The sequence below is a fragment of the Coccidioides posadasii genome, chromosome 1 (genome assembly GCF_018416015.2).
Source record: "Coccidioides posadasii str. Silveira chromosome 1, complete sequence".
In the NCBI taxonomy this organism is placed as follows: Eukaryota; Fungi; Ascomycota; class Eurotiomycetes; order Onygenales; family Onygenaceae; genus Coccidioides; species Coccidioides posadasii.
Window position 1 is genome coordinate 1,524,010 of NC_089407.1, and position 17,609 is coordinate 1,541,618.

Below are 17,609 nucleotides of genomic sequence, written 5' to 3' on the forward strand. Positions count from 1 at the left end.
GGGCGTTGCGCCCCCGGACATATATCCCTAATGTGTCTTAAATTAAACGGTCTGAGGGGTTCAGTTGGAGTGCAATCGAGGAGACGGGCCATCAAAAAAAAGGAATTAGATCAAACAATCAACACGGTCGACGTGGAAGAATACTTGGGCAGTTTTTCAGAAGGTATCTTCGGATATTTATATCCCTCATCTCGTAAAATGCAGCTGCACTCCCAGCGGGCTATGTTTGCTGGGGCCATTGTCGCATCATATGCAGGATGGTTGCATCTCCGAGCATTGCAAGGCAATCGAACAAGCGTTTTTTATCTGAACAGTGCTGAACAAATGACCGCGGCTGTCAAACGCTACGAAGTAGCAGCAAACACGGCAGCCCTAATATCAGTCTTGCATATGACCTCGGAAGTGAAGGGCAACCGCAGTGATATAGAGGTGAGCTAAAAAAAAAAAAAGGGTTTGCCATCGAGCATGTCAGAGCGTGAGTGTGTCAAAAAGCTAAAACGCCTCTTAAGCATCCAGTGCATTGACAGGCGGTTCTGGTGACCCAGAGCTGCCTGTAGATAAACGTGCTACAGACCAGGCTTGGTTGTTGCAGAGTATAGGGAAGAGAAGGGGGGAACGAGGAGGAGAGCTAACGGAACAAGCCTCGTGTGAAGTCATCGGTTGCTGTCCAAGGCAGCGTGCAGCAGAAAAAGGGAGAGCTTGAAACTTGTCGCTGCGTGCCGCCCACGCAGGGCCATCAGAGCATATGCTCCAAAGAGTGCTCGAGGCTCCGACACTCCCAGACGTAGGGCGACGGCGCCATCCGGCCGGCAGGCTCGGTTGGGCTAAACCAGCATCTAGAATCGAAGATCCAGAACCCTCCCGGATGACATCAACAAAAGGGCAAATAAGCAGGCTGTCGACCGGCAGGCAGTTGTTAAGGTTCCGCCAGCGAGTCGTCTTCTCGACGCCCATGTAACCACGGGTTGGAGCAGCAACACCCAAAGCAGGTTTGCAGCGGTGACTCCGTGCACGGCACAGTAGGCAGCAGCCACGCACCGGGACGGCGCAAGTTGGCTGGAGGTGGCGCGGGCGGCGGTGTGGGCGGCCTTTATTTCCACGCCACCCCGGTGATTTGTCCAGTGAACCCTTTTTTTTCGCACTGCCAAACCAACCTCCAAACTCTCCCAAAAGAACTCAACAGAGGTAAGAGAAACACAACCTTCTTTTTGTCTCTGCTATCGCATTTGTTTCGAGAACCCCAGTCCAGCCAGCCCCCAGCCAGATCCTGCTGCAGATTTCACTAATTTCCGTCGGCTCTCCAGCTCCTTCTCACCGCTCCTCAGCAACTTGCTTCTTCTAATTCGCATCGTCTTTGCCTCGATCCCCCAGCCCGGATTGCCCTAGCCGCCACAGCACCTGAACCCAGCTCAAAGCGGCTTTTATACCTGCTTTCGTTTAGCGATTGGGATAACAGAATAGATCCTTTCTGTCTCATCATGCCTTCACCACTTCCATCCACCTTTGCCTCTGCTGCGGCTGGCAACACAGACTCCTCGAGAAGAGACGGCTTGAGTAGCGGAGAATGGTAAGACAAAGACTCCCCTTTTTCTCCATACCACCGTGCTTCTGCTCTATCAACGCGTCCCAATCCTCCACTACGTGCTGTCAGGCCCGGCTTTGTGTCGCCGGTACATTTGAGCTAAACTCCCCATCATTGCAGGTCTCGAAATCGTCTTAACGGAGCCACGCAGACATTTCGTCGGCCGTCTCTCGCAACCAACACATCTCACAGCCGGGACGGTGCGCAGACGACCTCGGGCGCATCCGCTACCCCTACCGCCCCGGCATACATACCTCCTCACCTGAATTCAAGTTATCAGTCTGGTGCGTTGCGTGGCGGGAGTGGAAACGATAGTCGATACTCCAAAGATCAACTGCTCAACTTTTACAAAAACCAAAAGGAATCCAAGGAGTGGGGGAAGAATGTAACGGATTATTTTATGGCGGACTGGAATCCTTTGGAGGAAACCCCTGCCACAAACGGTGGTTGGGGCAAAAGAGAAGACTTCAAAGACAGCCATGCGGGTCCCGAAGTGTGTTGGGATCACGGTGGGAGGATAGAGCCTCTGGGTTTGATGAACATGACCCAGGAAGAGAAAGATGTTTGTTCCTTTCCCCCCTCCTTATCGACAACTTATTAGGATAAGCGTTCCTGACTTTTTGTTCAGCTATTTTCCAGCTCCGTCAACTCTCCACTTAAACCTCCCCCGCAGAACGTTTCAAAGGATGGCAACGCGCCTGGGGGCTCAATGGGTCGTAAGGCTTCGTTTTCCCACTCGCAAGGCCATATGAATTCCTTCAATACCTCGTCACCGGGCACCGGCCGACCTGGTCCTCGGCGACGAGGCACTGGAGACTCCCTGGCAAACACAATGTCCCCGACCGGAAACACTCGTATGTTTCGTGATGAAGCAAACACGGCCACTCCGCCTCCATCTCTTTTGCGTCGAAAGACTGATTTCCGTGATTCTATATCAAATTCAAAGCTGGAGGAGAAGGAACAAGAGAGTTCGAATCGTGATGCACCGCTAGACATCACTTCTCCATTCGGGACTTTGAAACGTAGCGCTACCAATCCCCTTGGAACTAGCACCTCCTCGCCGTGGCCGACCGGCTCACATGGTTCTGCTTTCTCTCCGATGGGCTCATTTGGAAACTTTTCACTTGGACCCATAGCGTCGCCGACTGCGGAGAAGAAAACTAGCTTTGGAAGTTTACGAGGTGAGAGTCGCTTTAAGAATCTGTTGTCTAAGAGCAGTTCAGAGGATATGGGTACGAACTCCAAGGAGAAACCATCTATCCTCGACCGTCTACCCGAAACCGAGAACGACAATCCTCCACCAAGCCAACCGGAGGTTGTACAGACTCGTCCGGCGCGTAGCGACACCAATCCGTTTGAAGAACCTAGAAGTGGGAGTGCTGCTCTTGGTGGACAGGATTTGAATCCTCCTAGTACTGGAATTGATCAGTTTGGGTTGTCGTCGTTCGGCCTGCCCTCCTCCACTCATACTCCCAGCCGGCTCCATGGCCACGAGCCTATGAGCCCGACTCATACCAACCCATACCAATCTCCGCATGAAGAGCGGGGTGATGCGGACGAGGTTGCCACGAATGGATCCGATATACAGCATGCGCATTTGCCGAGTCTTACTGAACTCCGTGAGGACTCTGGCCCTTCAGCATTTGGTTCTTTTCCTAGGAGTGCGGCAACTGGTGACATTACAGCTGGAGATCGAAGCCAAACATCGAGTGTAGGAGGAAATCGAAACTTTTCGGGACTGGGCGGTCTCGGCGGCCTTCCTCCGCTTGCTACATCTGCGGGTTGGCCAACCTCAGCTACAACAGGCACTCCCACTCGGGAGAGATCCGCATTTATGGGTGCATTCGGTGATCCTATTTTTGGTCCAATGTCCGAGCTGCAGTCTCCTAGTTTGTCATCTCTGGGGGCTGGTGGATTTTTTGGATCACACACTAACCTTTCGAGCGCTACAAACACTCGACCTAGTAAGCTTGGATCCCTTTTCCCACCTGCAATGCAAGACCAAATGCGTGAACAGTCACGATCTGATCTTCCAGGAAATGAAGGAGCCGCAAGACCACAGGGTGAGTAGTGTTCGTCAATGTTGCATTTTTGATCCGATTCACTAACTTTTTGACTAGACCCTTTTATGACTGAGAAACCAAGCGCAAATCATTCCGCTACTGTTTCTGCATCTCAGACCCCAGTCTCAGCTGTTGGACAAGGTTCGGTTTCTGTAAGCCAGCCACCACCGGAAGGCAGCTCCCAGGTGAATCAAGGTTCTGGTCAGTGCGGCGGCACTCCTTCTGCGAATCAACTCCCAGCTGCTCAGCAGAGACAAATGGTCATGCCCGATCGCATGCGGTGGATCTATCGCGACCACAAGGGAAACACTCAGGGTCCGTGGTCTGGCCTTGAAATGCATGATTGGTTCAAGGCTGGTTTCTTCACCGCAGAGCTTCAAGTTAAGAAACTCGAGGACGCTGAGTATGAACCATTGGGCCAACTTGTTCGACGTATTGGCAATTCTCGAGAACCTTTCCTTGTTCCACAAATTGGCGTTCCTCACGGTCCTCCAACCACTCAAGCTCCATGGTCTTCGAGTTCACAAAGTGGCGTTGTCCAGCCCCCGTTTGCTAACAGCTTCCCAAGCTTCGGTACAACTTTGACAGCCGAGCAGCAGAATGCACTAGAACGACGAAAGCAGGAAGAACAGTACATGATGGCTCGTCAAAAGGAGCACTTGGCACAACAGCAAGCGCTGCTAAAACAGATGCAGTTCCAAAATCCCGCCCATACAATACATCCACAACTGCAACATCATTCTAGCGCCCACAGTCTTCAGAGTCAGCCGAGTTATGGCAGTATCACTTCGCCGGCAACATACCAACCCCCTCCTACCATGCAGGCTCCAATCCAGCCTCCACAGCTCCTTCCTGGATATTTCGATCCGCAGACGAGGCCAGGCGCGATGCCAAATATTGCACCTCAGGTGCCTATTCAAGAGCCTATTGGAACTCAAGATCAGCTGCCCACTTTACTTGATCGTTTGAATATCAACCGCACCGGGCAGTATCCTTTCGGTAGTGGCCCTTCCTTTGCAGCAAGGCAACCCGAAGGCCCCATGCATCCTGAAGCGGTGACAACAATGTTGCAAGATCGAGCGCATCTCCAGCAGGAACAAGATCAATTTAATAAAGGCCAAACTGATTCTATCTTTGACCAGCAAGCCCGTGAGGAGCGCCTGCGCCAATTTCATGCACTGAGAGGTGCGGATGAAGAGATACCAGCGCGTAAAACTGAGGGACTTCCAACCCACCCACCAGCTCCTGCGATGGACCCTGGACACGAAGAAGAGATAGCCTCCATGCTTAATGCTCAGGCTCAACAGTCGCAAACCGTACCGGCCAGCAACGAGACCCCACTTTCTCTTACACAGCAGGTGCAGAATGCCGCAACGGCGCAAAGGTTGCAACAACAGATCCAACAAGCCCAAGCACCGGCCGTCCAGCAGGAGTCCCCCTGGCAAAAGGTTGATAATGGAATGCCGCAGCCATTCCCTCCACCGCCTTCTCAGTCCCCTCTTCCAGCCCCAGCTGCGCAAAGGAAACAGAATATTGCAGACACCTTAGCTGCAGGATCCCGGTCACAGAGTCAAACACCTGCTGCCGAAACCCAAACCACATCTATTGCACCTTGGGCAACGCAAGCAACTGAGATGCCGAAGGGACCGTCCCTGAAAGAAATTCAAGAAGCTGAAGCTCGCAAGGCCGCCAAGTTGGAAGAGGCTGCTGCTGCCGCTCGTCGTGCACTTGCTGAACAAGAGCGCGCCAACCAGCCACCACCGCCTGTCCCCGGTCTTCCGTCTACAGCCAATTGGGCGAGTGCTGGATCTCCTGCTACCCCAACCCCAACTGGCTCTGTCTGGGCGAAACCCATCGCTGGAAAGCCCTCAACCCCAGGTGCAACTGCACCAAAGAAGACCCTAGCACAAATCCAAAAGGAAGAGGAGGCCCGTAAGCAACGCCTTGCTGCAGCAAACACACAAGCTAATGCAGTGAGTACCGCCGCCACATCCGCAGGTAAGCGTTATGCCGACCTTGCGAGCAAGGTTGCCCCTCCAAATCAAGCATCGTCTGGCGGTGCTTGGACGACAGTTGGAGCCGGTGGGAAAGCAAAAGCAGCAGCCGCTCCTCCAGCGCCCACGCGAGCTGTCACTAGTGCTGCACCTGTAGCCTCTCCCGCCAAACCGAGACCGGTCACAGTTACGCGGTCAACCACTGTTGCAGCACCCGCCAACCCAAACAGGGCGACTGAGGAACTGTCGAAATGGGCCAAGCTTGCATTGGGTGCGGGATTGAATAGTGCTATCAATGGTAAGTTTTCATATTAGTAAAAAGGCAATTGTGATCCTTCTCACTGACCTTGGCGGTAACAGTTGATGATTTCGTTCAACAACTTCTCCTTCTTCCGCCAGAGACCGAGATCATCTCGGATTGTGTCTATGCCAACTCCCAGACCCTTGATGGTCGCCGATTCGCCGAAGAATTTGTTCGCCGCCGCAAGCTTGCGGACAAGGGAATCGTTGATCCGATCCCGACCACTGGCGGAAATATGTTTGGTGCTGGTTTATCGGACTCCAAGGGCGCTTCCGATGGGTGGAACGAGGTTGCTAAGAAAGGTTCCGCCAATGCTCATCGGGATGATGGAAACACAGCGTTCAAGGTCGTCTCCAAGAAGAAGGGAAAACGGTAAATGCGTGCGACTGGGGAGAAGTTTGGTGACTTGAAGCAAAACCTACGTATTTCAGCATTGTCAGCGGGCAAGACAAGCGATTTTCACGCGGCATTTTTCTGTTGTCATTCTGGCCTTTGGCGCCTGGTTTTGTAAGAATAGTTTTCTACATTTATATCTGTTTCCTTTTTTTTTTTTTTTTTTTTCTCTTTTTTTCCCTAGTTTGATGTGATTGTGTGTAGTTGCATATGCTGCTGATGCCGACTCATCACGAACTACCTGGTGTCGCCTTGATGTACTGTATGCGACAATGCATTTGATGCTCATTTCCATCTCCAGCTAAAGCAATTCTCTATATGCTAGACTGATGCAAATCCTTTCTCGTGGACCTCTCCTTTCTCATGCAGCGATTTGGGACTGCCGCCATAGTTTCCGCAGAACACCCGTGGGATCATTCACCCCACTCTGAAAAAAACTTAGAAAAAGCCGGACCTTCTTTTCCATGTTTTCAAGGTAGTTGGAACGGTGGGATACGGGACCGGCCTTCCATGTCAACCTCATTCGCGGTCTCTGCTCGTCCAGCGACGCGATCTGCCTTTCCGAGTCCAGCCGTCTGCCAAGCCGGTTTCTGCATCTGATAACAAGTTAAGCTCACGCCCTTGCGTCCCACATGGTTTGATGCCCCGTTCGGCGGAGCTGTGACAGCCGTAACCGATTTTATGGGAGGGGAAAGCTCCATATTCAATATCACAAAAGAGGGGTGAGTCACAATTGATTGCTCCTACAAGAAGGACGACACATCCGTGGCTCGGTAGAGTGAGGTCTGACTTGACCATCAATGATCATAGGCATTATCTACAGAAGCCTGCGTTTTTGTTCTTGACAGTACGTCCAGTATCCCTCTGAGAGATTCACAGAAAGGGGAGCGCCCATCTGAAGGGAAAGAAAAGCAGCAATGGGACCATTATCGCCAGCCCCCTCTGACAACAAGATGGTTGCCTTTGGGAAACCCATGCGAAAGCTGTTCCCGCTGCACCCAGATTGGACGAATTTAAATCATGGTATAGGACATTGCATCCCTATCCGTGTTTCTGCTTGTCATGTCTTTCTACGATGAGAGTGAACGATCACGTTCTAACCGGGTCGTAGGCTCCTTCGGAACTTTCCCCCATGCCGTCCGCGAGGAACGGCAGAGATTCGAGGACGAGTTGGATGGCATACCTGATACATTCATTCGGTATGCCAGTCCTGGATACATCGATAACTCTCGTGCTGCGTTGGCCAAGTACCTCAACGTGCCCATGAATGAAGTGGTCTACGTCAAAAATGCCACCACCGGGGTGAATGTCGTTCTGCGGAACTTGGTGTACAAGCCTGGTGATATTATTGTGTATTTCTCCTGCATCTATGGTGCTTGTGAGAAGACGATTGCGTATCTGGCGGAGGTAACGCCTCTGAAGGCCAGAAAGATCATGCTGGAATTTCCATGCACACATGATGATATCATTCAAAGATTTACCGACGTCGTGAGGAAGGCGAGAGCAGAAGGATTGAATGTCAGGATTGCTCTGTTTGATACCATCGCCAGCCAGCCAGGCTTGCGGCTCCCGTTTGAAAGGCTGGTGGAAGCCTGTCGCGAAGAGGGTATACTATCCTGCATCGACGGCGCTCACGGGGTTGGACAAATTCCCTTAGACCTCGCGAAATTAAACGCAGATTTCTTCGTGAGTAATTGCCACAAGTAAGTATCACCTCTTCCTCGCGTTTCTCGCCAGCACAAACCGACAATTCCTCTCCAGATGGCTCTACACCCCCCGTGGGAGCGCCGTCTTCCACGTCCCCGTCCGAAACCAACACCTCATCCGCACCACCCTCCCCACATCATGGGGCTTCCAACCTGCCCCCGATGTCCTCTCCGACGCTGTCCCACGTTCCTCCAAGCCCATACGTTTCCCCTCCGTCCTTCCTCCCGGTGGCTCCAAATCCACCTTCGAACACCTCTTCGAATACGTCGCCACGAACAACGATATTCCCTACTTCTGCATCCCTGCCGCCCTTAAGTTCCGCCAGGAAGTCTGCGGCGGAGAAGCCCGCATCATGGAGTACTGCGAGAACCTAGCCTTCGAAGCGGGGAATCTCGTGGCCAAAATTCTCGGCACGGATATCCTCTGTGAGCCGGGCGCTGAGATGCAGACAACCCGCGGTGCCAGTCAGTTCCGTCGCTGCGCCTTAGTTAATGTGCGTCTGCCTATTGCTGTAGATGATGGTACTGGTGCGCATCATGAGGGAAACAAAGGGTACCCTGTCATTAAGCTGTCTTCCGTCGAGCCGCTGGCGCGATGGATCGAAAAGGAACTGACATATAAACATAACACGATGCTTCCCGTGTTCCATTTGGGCGCGTGGATGTGGGCTCGGCTGAGTGCGCAGATTTACCTTGAGCTAGAGGATTTCGAATGGGCGGGAAATGTCATGAAGGGTATCTTGGAGAGAGTTGCGAAGGGAGAAGGGCCGGGGGGATTGGAGATCGACTTGGAGAATTTGAAGATCAATTAGATACATCAGAGAATGGTTCGATTTTTCGACAAGAATTTTGGATTGGGTATACATCGCTGTGAAAGAATTGTCGCGAGAATATATAAACTCGGGCGAGAACCGCCTCCAATTTCCTAAACGTTGCACGCCAATTAATATAAGACAAAACATCCTATGCCCGGTGCGCCATCAACCATAAAGTTATTTCATGCCATCATCAACAAAAAGTCTTTTTTTTTCCGATAAAAATCATCGCTTAAAATGCCACAAGAAACAACCATCCGAATATTGCAAATTTTATTTTTGGCATCAATGCTTATTAGCTACCGCTATTGCCACCCCCACCGAAGTGAGTCCTCATCCACCAAGCAAATCGACCATTCCCACCGCCACCTGACGGAGGTTGCTGATTGTTATGTGCGCCATTTGATTCTGACGGATCGTCGGATACGATATACGGGTTTGATCTGCTGCCCGACCCAGGCGGTGAAGACGATGACTGTGAAGCAGCAGAATCCTGGGACGACTGATTTTGTCGATAGGTCTCCATTATTCCTCTGCGGCAGTGCGGGCATGTATCATGCTCAACTAACCACGCCGAGATGCAGTTTCCATGGAACCAGTGCTTGCATGGTAATTCGGTGACTTCTTCTTCGATTTGTACAGAGTCCATGCATATAGAGCATTCTGCTTTACCATCATGACCCAACATCGTCTTATCAACTTGCTTCTTCGGCAGGGCTTGAATGGCTTCCTCCGACGCGGGTCCGGGTGCATTGCTGTTGGCTGTTTGCTCTATTAGTTCTGATATTACGCGGTCGAGCTCCTCTTGAGAATAAACCGCGTCACCGTGACGCCCCAATCCCATTATTCGCGCCACAATCTCGAGTGGATTTGGCGCAACAAGAGGCACACCCCCTATTCGACCAGATGGATCTCGCGGTCTGGCGTTGCGTTCCATGAAATCTTGTTGGAGCATTCTTAATATACTAATACCGATGTTAGCCTGATACTCAAAGTTACAAGAGAGGTAGAGCTTACTCATCCACAGTCGCAACTGGGGTCGTATGCTCTTCACCGTGATTCTGCTGGCCCCTAAAGTCGCTTCTGATCCCTGGAGGTTCATTTGCAGGAGGTGGTTGCGGCTGGTTTCCAGAGGCGACTATTCCTTGAAATAGAGCATTAAGATTCGCAAAAAGAGGTATTAAAGGATCGGATCCTGGCATGCCTTGAGGAGGTTGTCGCTGGAAGGGCATCCCTCTCATCGGGGAGCGGATAGTGGTGCTGGTATATGTAACTCTGCCATCGCCGGAGCGATATTGGTGCCGGGTTATGTTCTCTCCTAAGTACTGTTCGAACGGGTTCTGGGGCATGCCATAGTGGTCGTTAATCGGCTCTTGGGGCGGTGAGGGGGAATCTCTAGGGAGGGGCTCGTCCTCCCCCTAGCAATTTTGTTAGCAAAAAGCCACATAAAACAGCATAGCAATCAGTGCAGGAGAGAGCACTTACAATAAACTCCACAAATTCAGACTGACAGTGAGGACATGACAGCCCGTGCTCACTTCTCGGCCATCGCTGTGAACACTGGTGGCAGTAAATCATGGTCGCGTTTATTGTGTCCGCCATGTCTGCGGAATCATGTAGAAAAAAAAGCAAAATGGAAATTCAACGACAAAAGGTGTCCTTCAATTAATGATTTAATAGAACCTGAGACTGGGCATCTAGTGAGAAAGTTGTGTCACAGGGTTGGGAGATACGGGGTGGCAGGTGACATGTGTGGAGTATCTGGTACCCTTAGCACAAAGTTATAACGCTCGCAAAGTTCTTTTTTAAATGATATATGTATAACCCGGAGGCTCTTCTGGAAATGTTTCCTCTGCAGGATGGAAAGGAACGGGTGGTGCTTGGAGCTGTTTAACAGTAGTAAGTTTGCTCGATGGGAAACAAAGTGCGGCACGGGTGAGGTCGGACAGGCTCATCAGAGATAGGCTACCTGAGGTGCCCTGAAAACTGGCCTGGGACAGCAAAGTGCAATATAGCCGGCGGCTCGAAGGAGACTTGTGCCTCTCTGCGTCTCGTCGTCGGCTGTTGCTCAGCTGCTCATCGTCCAGCAGCGAAGTTGCCAGCCGGACTGCCGCATGACGTTGGACTGAGCTAACTCCTGCTGAGGTAAGCATTGGAACTCCGCCACAGCGATCACGTGGTATGTCTTGGGACTTGGAAGGTTGCTGAGGCCGAGGAGAGAAACGGAGAGGAGTGAACAACCGGACCGGAGGAAGTGAGGTGAATGAGAGAGGGAGAGTGTGAATGAGAAGACCGAGAGTGACAGCAAAGAGGGGTGATGGGCTGGCCAGATGTGAAGGGGGAGCAGCCTGGGGTTTGCTAGGCATTCAATAGCAGGTTCATAGGACATATGTACAGTAACATATACGAATTAGTATGTAGTAATCCAGAAGGGTATGATGAAGCCAGCAAAGCTCATTGAAGACAAAAAAGAAAAAATTGACAGCAGGTGATCGTGCTCAAATAAAGAATACAAGACAATGCACCAAGAAACGCCTTCCCAATGCCCACTTCGCTTCTCAACTGGCGGCACAAATCAAGGTAGGACAGGCTGTGATGTTGGGACACACAGATACTTGTGGCTCCTTAGCGTCTCTTTGCTCCCTTCATAATAAGACCACCAACTAGGCCTGCCGCAAGGGCCACACCGCCTAAAATCGCAACACCCACAAGTCCCTCTTTCGCAACTTTATCGTCAATTAGCGACCGTAGGCTCGCAGCCTGCAGGTTCTGGGGCTCGTGATCGAGCAGGAGGTCATTGTATCTTCGTGCTTCGCCGTAGTTACCCAGTTTATAGTTGCCAAGGGCAAGATAATAAAGGCATTCACGCCTTCGTTCGGGAGCGGTGCGGAAGATCTCTGACAGTAACCGGACGCCTTCTTGTTGCTCCGGACGAGAGTTGGATTTAATTAAGCCCTATGGACGTTGCGTGGTCAGGGGCAGAGAACCAGGGCTTCAACAGCTGTAGAACATACCCAAGCGTAATTGAATTTGGTTTGTACTCCGACGTACTCGCCCTCCTTCTCATACTGTGCTCGTAGAACCTGGAGTTCCGCAGGTTTCAGCGGGCTGTATCAAGTCAGACCACGTTCCCCAACTGTCAAAAAGAAATAACTAAACTCGGCTTCGCTAACGGCGTATGTTGAGAGCCTAGCGAGAACTGCAGTCTTCTTACCTTTCTGCATCCGCCGCATCTATGAAACCGGTTAGTGAAGTCTGCGGAACCAATTTGCCTGGAGACTAGCAGGGGTTAGACCTACATGGAAGTTGTGAGGCCATGGCTTACTAGCCTTCTCGGTGACTCAAAGAGTGCAGAGGACAGGAGACAGACAGGCTCGCCTTCGTCGAACTTTGCTGGCTGATTCGAAACAAAGACGGCGAGAAGGTTGTTTTTGCGGCCACCTGTGGCGGTGCGGGTTCACCCAGGCCGGCGCTTTTCTAGAACGGGCAAAACGTCAACACAGCTAGCCAGCTGCTGACCTCATCACGAAGACCACTTCGGGCGAAAGTCGGCATCGTGAGCAGCAGAGCAGCGGCCAGCGGGCACCGCAGAGAACCAGCCGTCGAGACGCATCTGGAGCTGTTCCTGAGAATTGTCGAGTAGAATATCAAGTATAACATCAATTGCTTTGGTTGGCCTGCCAAAATGCTTCTTGAAGAAGACCCAGCCACGGTACGGCTCCCGCAACCCCTCAAGCAGACTGGACACTTCGCTGACTCTCTTCTCAAGCTGATCCACCACACCGTTACCAACTTCAACATCCAGCCTGACAAACAAACCGTTACGCGCATCAACGACTCCCTCTCCTCCCTTCAGCAGTCCCGCGACCTCCGCATCCGCGATGCAGAAATCTCCCTCCGCAAACTAGCCCGAAGCCTCAACACACTTACTGCCCAGCACAACGAGACCGTCGCGTCTCACGATCCAGCCCGTCATGCTGCGTCCATAGTAGAACTGGACACGAAAAAATTTCGAATTGCGAAGGCGGCTTCGGAACTTGAGATCGAGAGTGAAAGGTTGGAGGCCGAGCTCGAGGCGTTGAAAGCTAGGTTGGCAGAGCTCGATGCTCAAGGGCTAGAAGGGGATGAGCAGGTGAGAAGGGAGCGAGAGGCGGATGATGCGACGATGTGAGCAAAGCTATCTACCCTGAGGCAGGCCCGCCAAGTGCTAACTTCACTTTTTTTTTTTTTTTTTTTTTCTTTTACACAGATTACGGCTCAAGATCTACCGCTCGCTGGGAATCGATGTCGAGGCTGATGAGTCGGGGAACTATACCAAGGCCATCATTCGGAATAGCCGAAAGGGAGATGTTCATGTTGTGAATATAGATCCCAAATTCTCACGACTCTTTTATGCGAATTACTTCTGGCAGACAATGCAGGGCTAGTGTACGGATGGTATGGTCTTTGGGTGGAGTTCTCTGGCGTTAAGAATGGCGTTCTGAGTCCTGGTCAATTGGTGATGGTGCTTGTTGTTGTATTGTCCTGTCGTGATCTGTGGTGCTGCCAATTATATACGGAGTACACAGTTCTCGCCTTTTCTGAGCGATGACTGAAAACAATTAAATATCATTCATGAGTACCCAAAAGGTGTATATGTCTACCATCGAACCCAAACCCAGGTCGCTTTTTGTTCCTTTTTCATATCACAAACGCCAGTATTGAACCGCGTGCCATACTATACAGATCATCGCTTTCTCTTCTTCCCACCGCCTCCGTCTCCGCCCTCGTTCTTCCGCTTCTTGCCCTCGCGACTCCAAAATTCCCCCTTTTCCCTCTTCTCTCTAGCCGCCTTCTTCTCTAAACTCTCCGCCACCTTGGCACGATATACCTTTCGTCGTTCCTCCTGTGCCGCCTGCCTCTTTGCAACCTTCTCATTACGCAACGTCGTCAGCTTTTGCAACAGGTCTCGGGCCTTCTTTTCTTCCCCGCCCAAAACCACAGCTCGCTTCTGCATATACGTCTCCTTCTTGCGGGGTCGCATTTGGACAATCTGGGATTTGAAAGGGAGATCCGAGGCAAGTTGTCTTGGGACGCGGAGCGGGTTAAAGTGCCTGGTGGGCCGGTCGACGGGGCGATATGCGGAATCTTTCTCAAGGGGAGTTGGAATGCCCTGGTCACGCCGCACTTCGCCTGTTAAACGCATGCTCTTCCATCCTCCCTTGCCCTCTCCGTCTTCGACGTCAAGGAGGTTGGTTACTGGGTTGTAGAATCGGGCCGGTTTAATCGGGTACCAAGTACGCAAGAAAACGATATCGCTCATGAGAATCTTATCTTCAAATGTGGCACGGAAATGACCTTCGGGTTTGCTGAGAGCACGTTTAATTTGTCCTCGAATGCCAGACACTGTGCGAATAGCTGCGCCTTCGAACTTGGCAATTTCAAGGGCGGAATTGAACATGTCCTTAATAAAAGCCGTATTTCGGAAGATTTTATATGGATAACCGGTGAGCTTCAGCTTCTTCACAATTTCGCAGCCTTCATCGACACTTAATACGACTCCGGTGGCAGCTATTCTGAATCCCGGATTTTTGTTCGAGAATGACTGGACGCAGCAGAAGCCGGTGTTAGGTGCAACTAGTGGGCCGTAGAAAGTTCCAAAACAATGCATATGCTCCGGGGTATATTTCAACATTCTGTTTCGGGTTCGAGAATCCGAGATGCTGTAAATAGGGAGGGTCTGGAATCGTCGCCAGCCAAGGGAGAAAATTAACGGATCGTTGGTCTTGAGGATTTTTTTGTGCCATCGATGCCTCTTAATCCTAACTTGGACGAAACCGAACCGCTCCTCTGTGGGTGCTAAGCCTCCCACGATGACTGGAAAACGGGGATTAAACCCCGTGGAGAATTCACAGGGAACATTCTCCAGCACAATTCGTGCATATGTCCCGGCTCTATATCCTTCAGCCCTGGCTCTGGAGAGCGAATCCAAGTTATCAAACTCGGCTCGATTAATGTCGATTTGTTTTTGTAGTGCTGCTTTCTGTGCATCATACCACTCGTCCTCGCCAAATTGTTCTTCGTCTCCATCACCCCGGGTGCCCTCTTTCGCGTTAGAAAACCCCTCCCTATCCTCTTCCTCGAATCGCAATTTGAGCTCTTCTTTTCTTCTGGCATTCTTCTCACGTTCTGCTTCAAGGCCTTCCGCGCCGCTCTCCTCATCGTCGCCCTCCTCTTCCTCATCGTCACCACTTCCCGGTTGCCCACTCACCACTTCACCGGTCTCAAGGTCCTCAAAAGCCCCGTCTCCTTCGGAATCGCTGTCACCGTCCTCATCTTCATCAAAACCTTCTTCGTCACCTGATGCGTGTTCGGAAAATTTAACGCTGGCGAACCGCTGCCGTAAAAGCTCCAGATTTTCCTCATCTTGCCACTTCTGTTCAAGTTCTTCATAATCGAAGATTGGAATCGTCCGGTCATCAAGCTCTTGCTTCTCTACATTCGTTTTCTTGAAAAAATCATCAGCATCTTCCTCCTGTTCCTCACCAGACGGCGGGAAATCATCTCCGCGCCACTTTCTCGCGACATCCTCCGCAGGTATCGAGTTATCGTACAGCATACGGGTGAGTTCAGCAATACGATATGCCGGCTTTTTAAACAGCTCTTTTGCCTGAGCCGTCAGATTTTCTTTCCAATGCATAGTCCCATCATCCTCATCTTCGTAATCACTTGGCGCGCTTTCCAGGTCTTGATCCTCCACTGACGATACGGAACCAAGATCTGAATCACTATCGGCAAAGGCAAGATCACCATCGTCCGGTTGTTCCGAGTCATCTTGCTGTCTCTTGAACCGTGCATCAAAATCTGGTGGTGGTCCCACGTCGTCGTCGTAGTCTTCCTCTTCTTCCTCGTCCTCCTCGGCACTTTCGAAACCTTCGTCTTCATCAACAATATCCCGGCCATTTGCTTCGCCGTCCATAAACCGGACCTTTCTTTTTTCCTTTCTCCCTTCTTCGCCAGTTCCAGCATCAATAATATCACCATCTCTGAAGAGTCGGACGCCAGCGGCGGTCTCGCCGAGCAGTTTTCTTTCACCCTGCAGCCCCATGACAAGCTGCTCTCCCAGACCCCGTTCCTCATCCTCGTCATCCTCCTCTTTATTAAAGGTCGAAGTCTTCACGTCAATGTAGACAGCATCCTTATCAACCAAAACACCGCCAACGTCCGACATTGGTGCAAAGAGTAGCTTCTGTTTCTCTCCTAATCTCTTCCGGTTTGATTTTCCTGTTGCCTTCGCTATCGCCTGATCCATGTACGGCGTCGGGCAAGGATCCGGCAGTGCTTCGATTGAAGACACATTAAGATCCCCCACGCCTGGAACGTGCACTCTGGCGCCAACCGCCGGAAAGTTCGTACCGCGTAGGTATCCATAGAGCGCAATGGTTCTATCGCATTTCGGATTTTCCTCTATCTCGGTCGGTGGGGTGATGTCCAAGAATCTGTCTGCCAGACAGTAGGGATGCGAATTTCTCCAAATCAGAGGACGAGGATTCTTCATGACAGACAGGAATCTGGATAGATTATGGATTTCGCGGTCGGGATAGCGTCCATTGATGACTCCGGATAGATAGAAAAGCTTCGCTCCTTGATATAGCTCACTCCAAAACCGATGCTTTAGTCGCTTCTTCGCCTGCCGAAGGGTGCTGATCTTTTTGAATAGATCCAGATGGGTAAGGATTCCGAACACATTTCCAGGCATTCCACTGGCAGATAGGGCGTTAAGAAACTCCATGGTCTCCATCTCGAAGCCATAATTGCCGTCGATCATGAGCAGTACGATATCTGCGATTTTCGCAACGTCGATCATACTCGCCAGCGAATCCGAGGGACATTCTAGGAATGTGAGCCTTCTTCGTTTCGACGTCACAACTGTGAGGGGCCCCGTGGGAGAACTAAGTCCCTGCTTCGAGTAGCGTTTGATCAAGGATTTGATAAGAGTGGTTTTCCCGACCTAAAAATTCGAAGAAAGGCGAGAGTCAGCATCAAAACGCGATTCTCCCAGAGTCGAGGACGTACACCCGGAGGTCCCACCACCGCGACCACAATAGGAGGTGCCTCCTCAGGGAGGCGGTCCACGAGGGGGACATGCAGTCTCTTTTCTTTAGCCTATAAACCAACATGCCGGTGAGTAGCTCGTTCTGCAAAGGCTATGGGGTCTAAACGGGTGTGGTAGGAACAGGGAGGAGGTGCACACATCATGGGATCTAGCTGCCTGTCTTTGAGAACGCCCAGGGCGTGAAACTGCGAAGGCTTTCACATTGGGACCTAGCATGCACTCGGTATTAGAATCGTCGCATTCCGCGCACTGTTGAAGCAGAACCTACCGCTCTTGTCTTTTGACTTCTTCCCCTTGTCCTTGGACTTTCTGTGGGGCTTGTTTGCCTGATCATCCATCTTGCAACAACCCTTTCACACAGCGCACAGAACAGGAGGAAAAGCTGCTGTTCCCAGCTTGCTGTTCACTGCGTGCTATCCGCCCTGTTCCAAAAATTGTTTCTTTGCGGAACTTATATTCAGCTGACTCAGCAACCATAAACTATGAAGAGCTAGCTATTGTCTAGTGGCGATTCCTATATGTTTCAGAAATAAAATCAGCCATTTTAGGCCTAATTCAGTTTCAAAAATAAAATTTAAAGGCAGTTGAGAAATATCAAGTTCTTGTTGAATTTTTTTCTTCTTTCGGTTTGATAGACTGAACAGTCTAACAGCAAATGCT

At 51.2% G+C, this 17,609-nt stretch overlaps 6 protein-coding genes across 6 annotated transcripts; 3 read left to right on the forward strand and 3 right to left on the reverse strand.

The window, feature by feature from the left end:
• Window positions 1–1,232: 1,232 nt before the first annotated feature.
• D8B26_000430 (uncharacterized protein) lies at window positions 1,233–6,634 on the forward strand. The gene is made up of 5 exons (XM_003071246.2): window positions 1,233–1,567; window positions 1,703–2,144; window positions 2,211–3,645; window positions 3,703–5,937; window positions 6,000–6,634. Exons 1-5 carry the CDS (start codon window positions 1,479–1,481, stop codon window positions 6,314–6,316), a joined length of 4,518 nt encoding a protein of 1,505 aa, XP_003071292.1. The 5' UTR covers window positions 1,233–1,478; the 3' UTR covers window positions 6,317–6,634.
• Window positions 6,635–6,997: 363 nt separating this feature from the next.
• Window positions 6,998–8,851, forward strand: D8B26_000431 (uncharacterized protein; the record flags this gene model as incomplete). The annotated part of the gene is made up of 4 exons (XM_003071247.2): window positions 6,998–7,055; window positions 7,144–7,356; window positions 7,445–8,036; window positions 8,095–8,851. The coding sequence occupies exons 2-4, from the start codon at window positions 7,251–7,253 to the stop codon at window positions 8,849–8,851; spliced, it is 1,455 nt and encodes a 484-aa protein (XP_003071293.1). The 5' UTR covers window positions 6,998–7,055; window positions 7,144–7,250.
• A 298-nt stretch (window positions 8,852–9,149) lies between these two features.
• Window positions 9,150–10,939, reverse strand: D8B26_000432 (uncharacterized protein; the record flags this gene model as incomplete). The annotated part of the gene is made up of 3 exons (XM_003071248.2): window positions 10,340–10,939; window positions 9,872–10,272; window positions 9,150–9,819 (listed from the first exon to the last, which is right to left on the reverse strand). Exons 1-3 carry the CDS (start codon window positions 10,454–10,456, stop codon window positions 9,150–9,152), a joined length of 1,188 nt encoding a protein of 395 aa, XP_003071294.2. The 5' UTR covers window positions 10,457–10,939.
• A 157-nt stretch (window positions 10,940–11,096) lies between these two features.
• FIS1 (mitochondrial membrane protein) lies at window positions 11,097–12,239 on the reverse strand. The gene is made up of 4 exons (XM_003071249.2): window positions 12,154–12,239; window positions 12,069–12,087; window positions 11,869–11,962; window positions 11,097–11,809 (listed from the first exon to the last, which is right to left on the reverse strand). Exons 1-4 carry the CDS (start codon window positions 12,170–12,172, stop codon window positions 11,480–11,482), a joined length of 462 nt encoding a protein of 153 aa, XP_003071295.1. The 5' UTR covers window positions 12,173–12,239; the 3' UTR covers window positions 11,097–11,479.
• Window positions 12,240–12,539: 300 nt separating this feature from the next.
• SPC24 (kinetochore-associated Ndc80 complex subunit spc24) lies at window positions 12,540–13,281 on the forward strand (the record flags this gene model as incomplete). The annotated part of the gene is made up of 3 exons (XM_003071250.2): window positions 12,540–12,566; window positions 12,624–13,021; window positions 13,104–13,281. The coding sequence occupies 3 exons, from the start codon at window positions 12,540–12,542 to the stop codon at window positions 13,279–13,281; spliced, it is 603 nt and encodes a 200-aa protein (XP_003071296.1).
• Window positions 13,282–13,465: 184 nt separating this feature from the next.
• On the reverse strand, window positions 13,466–17,371 carry BMS1 (Glycoside hydrolase 2 (Mannanase, beta-galactosidase)). Its single transcript, XM_003071251.2, has 4 exons — window positions 17,218–17,371; window positions 17,088–17,158; window positions 16,910–16,999; window positions 13,466–16,844 (listed from the first exon to the last, which is right to left on the reverse strand). Exons 1-4 carry the CDS (start codon window positions 17,285–17,287, stop codon window positions 13,581–13,583), a joined length of 3,495 nt encoding a protein of 1,164 aa, XP_003071297.1. The 5' UTR covers window positions 17,288–17,371; the 3' UTR covers window positions 13,466–13,580.
• Between the last annotated feature and the right edge of the window lie 238 nt (window positions 17,372–17,609).

What these genes read in the sequence shown, in the direction of transcription:
- FIS1 (XM_003071249.2), bottom strand. An exon ending in CCAAATTCAATTACGCTTGG is followed by an intron (nt 11,810 to 11,868) that starts GTATGTTCTACA and finishes CAACGTCCATAG; the next exon opens with GGCTTAATTAAATCCAACTC.
- BMS1 (XM_003071251.2), bottom strand. Translation starts at nt 17,287, where the DNA reads ATGGATGATCAGGCAAACAAGCCCCACAGAAAGTCCAAGGACAAGGGG. An exon ending in AGGCAGCTAGATCCCATGAT is followed by an intron (nt 17,000 to 17,087) that starts GTGTGCACCTCC and finishes GTTGGTTTATAG; the next exon opens with GCTAAAGAAAAGAGACTGCA. An exon ending in CGGTGGTGGGACCTCCGGGT is followed by an intron (nt 16,845 to 16,909) that starts GTACGTCCTCGA and finishes TCGAATTTTTAG; the next exon opens with GTCGGGAAAACCACTCTTAT.
- D8B26_000430 (XM_003071246.2), top strand. Translation starts at nt 1,479, where the DNA reads ATGCCTTCACCACTTCCATCCACCTTTGCCTCTGCTGCGGCTGGCAAC. An exon ending in TGACCCAGGAAGAGAAAGAT is followed by an intron (nt 2,145 to 2,210) that starts GTTTGTTCCTTT and finishes CTTTTTGTTCAG; the next exon opens with CTATTTTCCAGCTCCGTCAA. An exon ending in ATTGAATAGTGCTATCAATG is followed by an intron (nt 5,938 to 5,999) that starts GTAAGTTTTCAT and finishes TGGCGGTAACAG; the next exon opens with TTGATGATTTCGTTCAACAA.